This window comes from Magallana gigas, chromosome 9 (assembly GCF_963853765.1).
Source record: "Magallana gigas chromosome 9, xbMagGiga1.1, whole genome shotgun sequence".
NCBI lineage: Eukaryota > Metazoa > Mollusca > Bivalvia > Ostreida > Ostreidae > Magallana > Magallana gigas.
In genome coordinates, this window is record NC_088861.1 from 43,476,988 (window position 1) to 43,486,290 (window position 9,303).

A 9,303-nucleotide genomic window follows, 5' to 3' on the forward strand; every position below is an offset into this window, starting at 1 on the left:
AGGATAATATATATAAATATAGAAAAACATATACGAGATCACGAACGAATGTGTAATGCACCTGCATGTTTTGTAAGGAATACATATTAAAATGAGTTATCATAATGCCAGAAAAAGACCTAATCAATATAAAGTAAATGAAAACAGGTATTAAAAAAGACACCAAAAATCATTATTCTTATTCTGCGCATGTACTGTATACATGTATAATGTGCATATATAAAGTAAGCATTGACTTTCAGGGCTTTAAGAGGTTATGGGGCACCTCCCAATAATGACAATTCTTATCAAAATAAACAATAAAACCAATAATAAATTTATGAAATGTTTTCTTTTCAACTTAACGCCGAATCACAATAGGTTAGAGCATTAACTACGAATCTGTAAGCCATGAGTTCAAATCCTGCGGGGTTTTAATATTTTTATCATACCGAAATCTTTTAAGACTTTTTTATCAAATATTGCAAAATTTGAACATTTTAAACCCGTGAAAGCATTTTAATTTAATGTTCTTTTATCCACAAGAATATCAACATGTGTACCATACCACCTTCATTTTTTAAAACATTGTGTTTTTATACATATGTATAACGCGAATGTAATACAACAGGTATTTAAGGTACTCCTTATAAAATGCAGAAAAGACTAGTTCTCTTTAAAAAAAATTCTGTATTAACTGTACATGTACAGAATCGTAATGGATGAACATACATGTTTGATTTTACGAGTAATCGTACCGTCTTTGGTTTGATAAGTAGAATCGATTAAATGAGTTTGTTCACCTACTTGAATGGTGTGCATACATAAAAGTGCACACGCGTCTTAGTCTCTATATTAGTTTGAGTCAGTGACATTCTTTAACTTTATTTAGCAATTTGTTGAAAACGTGTACCCAAGCTAAGGTTTTAAACAGGTTTGCTATATTTCTGATAAATCGCTGTTAAATATTAGCATTTCTATTTTACTTCCTTTTCAGCTGGATAATAACATGAAATGTCTCTGTAAAATTTTACATGGTTAAATGTCCAATATAATAATTTGTATCCTTTGATACTATGATATTTTACATGGTTTATTCGTTAGTATATAGAAAACTTTAGTGTGCGATTTTATATTAGTGTAAACAGATAGCCATGCTATGACCTTGAATTGCTAGTATTACATATTGGTCACTATGATACCTAGATACTGCGCGATGAATTGTGGTAATGATAACTAACAGAAAGAACTCTGTGACTTCTGTAGCAATGCGTAGTATTCCTAAATGATATTATGAAACCAGGTGCATAATACGGGCATAATATTATCCAAATTGAGAGTTTATAAATGTTATATTCGTCGGTTCTGTGTCTGCATCGATAGCTCTTGTACTCTATATTGAGTCATGTGAGTTAGTTATGTTATGCCATTTAACCTTTGTAACCTTTAGCTATGTATGTATGAATGTATTCGTAAGCAATTCATCATACCCAGGTGGGGGACTCAGAGACTTGGACTCGGAGACTCAAAACCTGCATCACAATATTTTTTCTGACAGTTCTGACAGTTTTGTTACTTTATTTAGAAACAAAATATAACTCTGGAATTTGAACACTAAAGGTTTATTCACGATCACCGTAAATGGGCCGAACAAGTCAGGACTGTCCATTATAAGTAAAATGTAAAATATACCCATGTAAAACGATGTTGAGCAGATTCTTCGATTTGAGCTGCTTTGAATTGTTGTAACTTTTAACTATACGATCACGCTTTAATAAAACTGCTTGTAAAAAACTACTAGACTTGGTGATCACTAAGCTTGAGCTGACCCTCACGTGGATCCATAAGAAGGAAGGGCTACATTTGCTTTATCCAACAAGTTGCATGGTGTATATATATTCGCGAAGCCTGCAAAACAAATATAAACATTATAACGACTTGCACAAAGCAAGCATAACATCACATAGTTGTAGACATTCTTCTTATCTCATACAATTTGATTTTGTGACAGCCCCTTACATGACATGAATTATTTTTTGGCCAAATCGATGATGCAACGTTGTGTAATGCGGTTACTGTAACATTGCGCAATAATATTTAGTATGTCATTTCGGAGATAAATATTACTGTTACTGCCTTAGTGTAAGTTTCCCTAAAATATAATATTAAAAAAATATTCATAAAATTAAGAATGCTCAATTGTAAAATAAAATCTTAGAAAGCATTTTTTGTGTACAGAAACACAACCGAATTGCTTTATTTACATCGCGCATCGCGTCTTTAGGATTACCTCGTTGATACATGTAGCTAGTCTTGCGTGAATTGCAGTTTTAATAATTAAACACCTAGGCTATGTGTTTTGCCTCATATTTTAAAAAAATTGGATCCTTGACATAATCCATTTAAATCAATTTTTGCAGTAAAAATAGTAATATGGAATATAAATGGGTATCTTTAAAAAACTAGGTCAATAGAGCGTTGAAGTGAGGGGCAGTGTCAAAAAAAGTTCTGACCGGAAGTAATTGATAAAGCATCACCCGTTTGTTAAGCAAATATCTATCACATGGGTAACAAGAAAACAAATTAACGCCAGCGTCAAATGTGCCGCAAAAATATGATTGCTGTATGAATCATCATTGGTTGTTTACATAAAAAACACACAACAAAAAAGAAAATAACGAGCTGGTTCTACTAATTTTTATGGTTAATTTTGATATATTTTCAGCAACACGTTTTGAAGTTTAACATTTTACTACTATTATTAAGAATCGAGTTCGTTACTGTAAGCATTTCTAACGGTAATTGAATGACCATTGCAATATTAATGAAGCAATGGAGAGCACATTGATTTGTACATTATTCAAATACAAAGTTCAGCTCATCATTATTCTCTTGGAGATTATGTATTTCATACTCTTTTTATTTTTGTTGCATTGTATTGAATTAAAACTTAATGATATCAAGGGACCACATGATAAAATTGAAATGGATTATTTTAAAGATGTGTATGTAAGATCATGCTCATCCGGTAGAGACTGCACAAGTTTTAAGGTACAAAATAAGCCGGATAACTTTTTTCCTAAATGGAAATATAAATCTTATCTACACTTAAAATTATGAAGACAATCATGATTGTTATCTAATTGCATGAGGTTCTCAGAAAAATTAAAAATAAATCATGTCAGCTCAAATTTGCAGGTCATTTCAAATTTTCAGATCTTTCATATTTTATTGTAAATAAATGATAGTGATGTCATGTCATGATATTTTTCGACCACATTTCACATGGAAGTATAACAAATACACAGGTAAAGTCATTTTATTTGACGCAGAACATACAAATTCAAATATATCATTAATATAAAATTTCATGTCATTCAGATCTTTACTGGTTCTGGTCTTTAGTATGTCCCGTATACCGATCTCAATACATTGTTTTTGAAAGGAATGAATAACTTCGAAATTTTCCGAATAGATTATAGTCTCGATAAAAACGCACCTAACACAACAGTCTTTGGCTTATTTTACATTTACGAGTAACACAAAAATATGTAATATTTTTAAAGGCATAAAACATATTTCTATATGCAAATTTACTTCATTAAAATAAGCATGATATTGATTCTATAAAAAATAAAACTATCCTGCAGAAACGCAGTTACAATATCTAAATGTATATCAAATAACAGACCGCCTTCTGGCGGCCCGTAATAAATGTGTACGTATAAGAGATATTGGTAGCATGTATCATATTCAAAGTGCTGATGTACATCTTATAAATTTAAATATATTCTAACAAAGATACTTTATCTTAGACAACGATGGGAAGGCATCAGTTTTTTTCCTTCAAATTATTGTAACAAGACTTCTCGGGCGACTTATTAGAATATTTACCAAGTGGCATCAGAAAACCGTCTAATGTTATGTCTTTGATATCGTCATGACACGCCAGGTTTTCATGTCACAGAGGGGAAAATTTTTATTTTTGCCCTCAAAGCTATTTTAGATATGTCATAGAAAGTGTTCAAGTAAATTTTGCTTGCTGTATATGAACTTATTTTGTCCAAGCAAATTTATTGTTAACGTTTTATGCATGTAGCGATTGGCTCTCCTAGTTGATTTATATTCAGAACATTTTCACGCAATGGTGATATAAGTGTTTCGTATAGATAGCAATATAAAGTTATTCCGTGAAATGAAATTGATTTCTGGATAGCAATAAAACTTTACAGATTTATCAGTTATTTTGCACTTTTTCAAAGTGTGTTAGAAAGGTGTATCATCTTTTTTTTGATTATGGAAACATTATCGCACTTTGAAAAAAAAATCACAAACTCTAGGACTCAGCCTTTAATAAGTTGATAGTATGATGATTTATGAACGCTACTGAATATAATGAAAATAAGTGAAAAGGGAACTCAGGGAGCAAAATATGTGTTTGTTCACAGTGTGATCTTCATGCTAATAAGATAAATATTGATTTTTTGGTCAAACATAAACGTTCTGTTTTCCTGGGATTTATCATAATAAAACCAAATCAAAACTGAGAAAATTTATAGCAAAGTTAATTTTATACATTTCTTCACATACATGTATATACCGTACATTCTATCATTCAAATTGAAAACATCACAAGTGTAGGAATATTAAACAAAAATAGAAGTTTGTTTCTAGTTAGATTTGATTGACATTAGTGTTCCATATACTTCTCCCATTGACTTATACTGTGACGACCAAGGATACACGTAATCCGAAGACCATGGACCGTTAAGATAGGCACTATAACACAAATTAAACCACCAGCCTCCTGAATTGAGAGAAGCGCAGTTCGCATGAATCACCCAATCATTGTCCATATCAAATGTACTAAATTTTACTCCATCATGCCCATTGTAATTTGGATTTAGCATGGCATCAACTAAAATAAAAAATAAGATAATGGATACATGTAGAAAAAATAAACAATTAAAATTAAAAATTATTAACAGTTTTCTATATATAAATCTGTGTATTATGTTAAACTCAGAAATATATTTATACATAGTATATAAAAAGGTTGTAAAATTCTTTCTTCAAACATGATAGAACTAAACGTTCTCAACCACATGATATCTGATTTTTCAGACCCGTTGCACAATATCAACAATTTAAAAGATTTATTATCCAAGCCCCTCGTCAGTTATAAACGAGAAGTCGATAAAAAAAAATATTAGCCCACTTCACATTTTGACTAAATATCGATTCAGTATCTCATAATGAATAATAATGCAATTTCTTAACTCATGTCAAACACAGTTAAGATATCGTTTTATTAATTCAGCTATACTGACTAAATATTAACAGTCTTCAAACTATAGTTTTCATCAACCCTGCAAAGAGCCTAACAATAATGGGCGATGCATATGGCAACGGACAATGGCAAATGACATGTATTAATTATGAATTAGATGAACATGCAAATGAATTCCATTAAAAAGGTTTTGGAATAAGGACATTTGTCGAAACGTTTTTGAAATTAGCTTAGAATCAGTTTGTATCCTTGAAAAAGAATGGCAAACTCTTAAAGGTACCTCACTACATCCAGACATATACTTTTTAAGACACTACGTCACGAGATGGCGATTTAAATGTTTTGTTAAATTGTTTGTATCAATCGATTCATATGTATAACGCAATAGCCCAGTGGTTAAAGTATCAGGCTTGTGAACCGCATGGTATCTATCATAATTAAGAAATTTTCCGCTGATTTGAGAAACTGTTTCAAGGTGTAGGGAGCCACCTTAAATGCTTTATAGGAAAAACATAATTTCGAATTAAAACAACGCAAATCTTTGTAAGGATGTTCAAGTGAAATGTCTTACTTCATAAAAATGGTAAAATGTGTGATTAATTAAGACATAAGGATTCATTCTTTGAGTATTATGAGGTCATAATTTCGATCGAGGCGTGGCCAAATCCAATAAAGCCCGAAGGGCTTTATGATAGATTTGACAACACTCCGACCGAAATTATCACCTCATTATATTCAAAGAATGATTGCTTATTACTTATAATTATATTACTTACAATTTGTACACTTTAAATTTTAACAAACATCTTTTTAAAACCATTGTTTTTTTATGAGGCAAATGCTATGTCTTACTAGGCGGCGAAGCCAATACCGTTTTTTTGGTTATACTATAAGACACGCCCATTTTTGTGTCACTCATGTTTTCTAAAGTTGTTGGATTTTAGAGTTCAAATTAATTCGTAATATTATAACAGAAAACGACAGTTGAAAATGTAAACACTGAATAATATAAAATAAAATTTCAGATAAAGAGAAATAAAAACAAGTCCCTCCCTCGAAAAAACCCCAAAACAACCAAAACCAAAAACAAACAAAACTAAACTTTTTGCAAGCGTTTGGTCATGTTTCCACCAACTATGCAGCAATGAAAAAATCATATTTCAATTTTATTGAATAACAAATGAGCTGAAAAAAAAGGAAATAACTGTACCTAGGCTTCCATTTTTATAGTCTGCAATATGAAGTGTATAGCTTTGCTCCTCACTAGAAACAGAAAACTGTCCATACTCTGTGTGTGATAGAGTTTTATTTGTGGACGTTATGCTGACGTACAGACTTGAATTTCGCCCCTTTGTTAGCTGATGTATCACATCGTTTCCTGAATAAAAAAAGATAAAGGGAAATATGCAAAATCATAAGCTCTGGTTTTTTTTATATTTGAGGAAAGAGTAAAACCAAACTGAAATTTTTGTATCGTACTTACATGAAGTTCCTACATTTATCAAAATATATCTTCTATTGCTATTTTATTTGGTTTGAATTAATGTAACAATCTGAGTTATATAAATGAAAGCAAATGTTGAGTCAGACATTGATATATAAAAATTAAGGACTAAAATTAGCTTATGTCTTTATAGGTCACACATTTTAGAAACATGTACATATTCATAAACTTTGCCATTTTACATAAAAGTTTGAGCTTCGATAATGAGATAAAAAATTCCTTACCGATCCAGTAATCCCTCTGAGGGTTTCCAAATCCAAATTTATAATCCGTCCAACTACGATTAAAGTTTTCTTCACCATCCACACGTCTCTGAATCGCCTATCAATGGACAGTACTTTTTCCGTTTTACAGCAATTACACAGTTTATTATCGAAGGCACGATTTCAATTTTAAATATATATATATTGTAAAGGCGTTAAAGTACTAGAATAAAACATGTATATTATTTCAAAAGAAACTGATTTTAAACAACATTTGTTTTGATTAGATAAGTATTTGGAAACATTAATAGAATTCAAACTTAACTTCAAAATAATTTGTTAATAACTTGTGAAATATTGAATTAAAGTGATTTAAAAAAAATATAATACTCTCAGACTTACAGCACACTTTCATAAAATGAACATATAATTTGTTTTCCTGTTACCTCACTGAACTTCAGAATGTTAAACCTGTAAAAATACTGACCGTCCATCCTCCTCCCTCTGTCTCCATATCACAGTAGGCCTGGACAGGACGGTAATTAGGGTCAGACCTCTCCCACGGGTAAATAGTGTATACACCGGAGTCTACTTTTCCGCTCTTATATAAATCTTTGCAGTCTGAAGCCAATGAGAATGTTAGATTATTTAAAATTTACTGTTCCATTTATCATGTACATTGACTGCGCTGAATTTGATCAGTTGTTTTAAGATAGCTCACTCGTCACGTTTTCATTTCATCGAGCACATAATCATTGAAAAAGACTATGATTACATTATTTTAATCAGCACAGAAAGATTATTATTCTTTAAAATTATATAACATTCAGAAAATTTTTTTCATCTGCGTCCAGATTAAGCATGGAAATGCTTGTAAAATAAATATGGTTGGTTTAATTTTGTAGGAATTAATAAATTTCCAAACTATCAAATGACTCATCGTCCTTTGAAGAGCGTTTATATAATGTATTTTTGTGTTTCTATGTAAATATGTGTTAAGGAGTTAAAACACATGTTTCATGTATTTGCTATTCAACATTGTAATATTTATGTTTATGTGTATACTCCAAATATACTTGTAAGTATTTGACTGACTTCATTTCAAACACAACAACCGAACATATTATACTTTTAATTTCAGAAATCTAGATCATTCGGATTAACAATAGTACAAATGTTGTTTTTATTAAAATATTATGAAAATGCATTTTGGAATGTGTTGACAATAAGTTAATAATGTTGAATAATAAAATTAATTAAAAATCTATTTAATTGATGGTTTGTAAATAACTTGGAAATGAAGTAACATACCCTTTGGTCGTATTGTGTAGGATCTCCACCCAGTATCACTGACTGTCATGTTTTGGGTATCACACGAACTGTGAAGTCGACACATCTTGGTCTCAGAGTTGAAGCTGAAACACTTACAGCTATCACCACACAAACAGGCGCAAATCGAGAGAGATGCCGCTGGTAGGGTGTTAGATGGTGTGTGTAATGATGCTTTGTTGTCATTCTCTGAACTTGCTGTATACAGTTTAGACACTAAGCCCTCAGATACTGATAGAAATAAAAACAGCACCTGAACTCGAGTAACGCCAATTAACATAGTGAAGTCTGTTTATGATAAAAAAAATCCCTCTCTGAAACTAGATAAACAAAGATTGTAACTACTTTCAAAGGTAACATTAAAATCCTCAACCAGAGAGTTGTGCCTTTCTTGACACCTTTTGGTTTTAAAAATGTGATTAAGCTATATCTAACGAAAAGGTTGCATAATGATATTATAACGGTTTAAAATCGATCGCTTAAATGATTGGAAAACAAAAAGGGTTGGACATTTTTGATTGGTGAATAAAATAGTTATAGTTTTGATTTTGGCAATAATTGCTACATTGTTACATTTTGCAAATATTACCTCCTAAAACTCAAGCAAACAAATGTAAATGATGATTAAAACGTAAGATAACAAACAATCCAAAGGTTTGATTGAAGTTTTGAAACCCTTTAGAATTTATATCACATGCTATGATTACTATTCAATAATTATTTTAAAAAGTTTCCTTACACGTATGCAAAATGTTGAAACATAAATTATGTGCTATTGAAATAATCTTATAGAAACTTCTCTTTGATTAAACCTTCAATAATTTCCTTAGATGTATCTAATCGCAAGTGCAAAAAAATCTGCATCAACCACATACTTTAATGAAACGGGAGGAAATGTTTGTTTTGAGTCGTGAAGGTCTAATAAAGGAAAAAAATAAGTAGGTTTCTATCTATCTATGGTTTAAAAAAAAAACAAATAAAAACACTATAAGATATAT

The 9,303-nt window shown here is 30.8% G+C and overlaps 1 protein-coding gene across 1 annotated transcript; it reads right to left on the reverse strand.

Moving 5' to 3' along the window:
* Positions 1–3,297: 3,297 nt before the first annotated feature.
* On the reverse strand, positions 3,298–8,715 carry LOC105328738 (microfibril-associated glycoprotein 4-like). Its single transcript, XM_034478501.2, has 5 exons — positions 8,288–8,715; positions 7,464–7,597; positions 6,998–7,094; positions 6,480–6,647; positions 3,298–4,897 (listed from the first exon to the last, which is right to left on the reverse strand). Exons 1-5 carry the CDS (start codon positions 8,583–8,585, stop codon positions 4,650–4,652), a joined length of 945 nt encoding a protein of 314 aa, XP_034334392.2. The 5' UTR covers positions 8,586–8,715; the 3' UTR covers positions 3,298–4,649.
* Between the last annotated feature and the right edge of the window lie 588 nt (positions 8,716–9,303).

What these genes read in the sequence shown, in the direction of transcription:
- LOC105328738 (XM_034478501.2), bottom strand. Translation starts at nt 8,585, where the DNA reads ATGTTAATTGGCGTTACTCGAGTTCAGGTGCTGTTTTTATTTCTATCA. An exon ending in CTACACAATACGACCAAAGG is followed by an intron (nt 7,598 to 8,287) that starts GTATGTTACTTC and finishes CATTGGCTTCAG; the next exon opens with ACTGCAAAGATTTATATAAG. An exon ending in TCAGAGGGATTACTGGATCG is followed by an intron (nt 6,648 to 6,997) that starts GTAAGGAATTTT and finishes TTTTTTATTCAG; the next exon opens with GAAACGATGTGATACATCAG.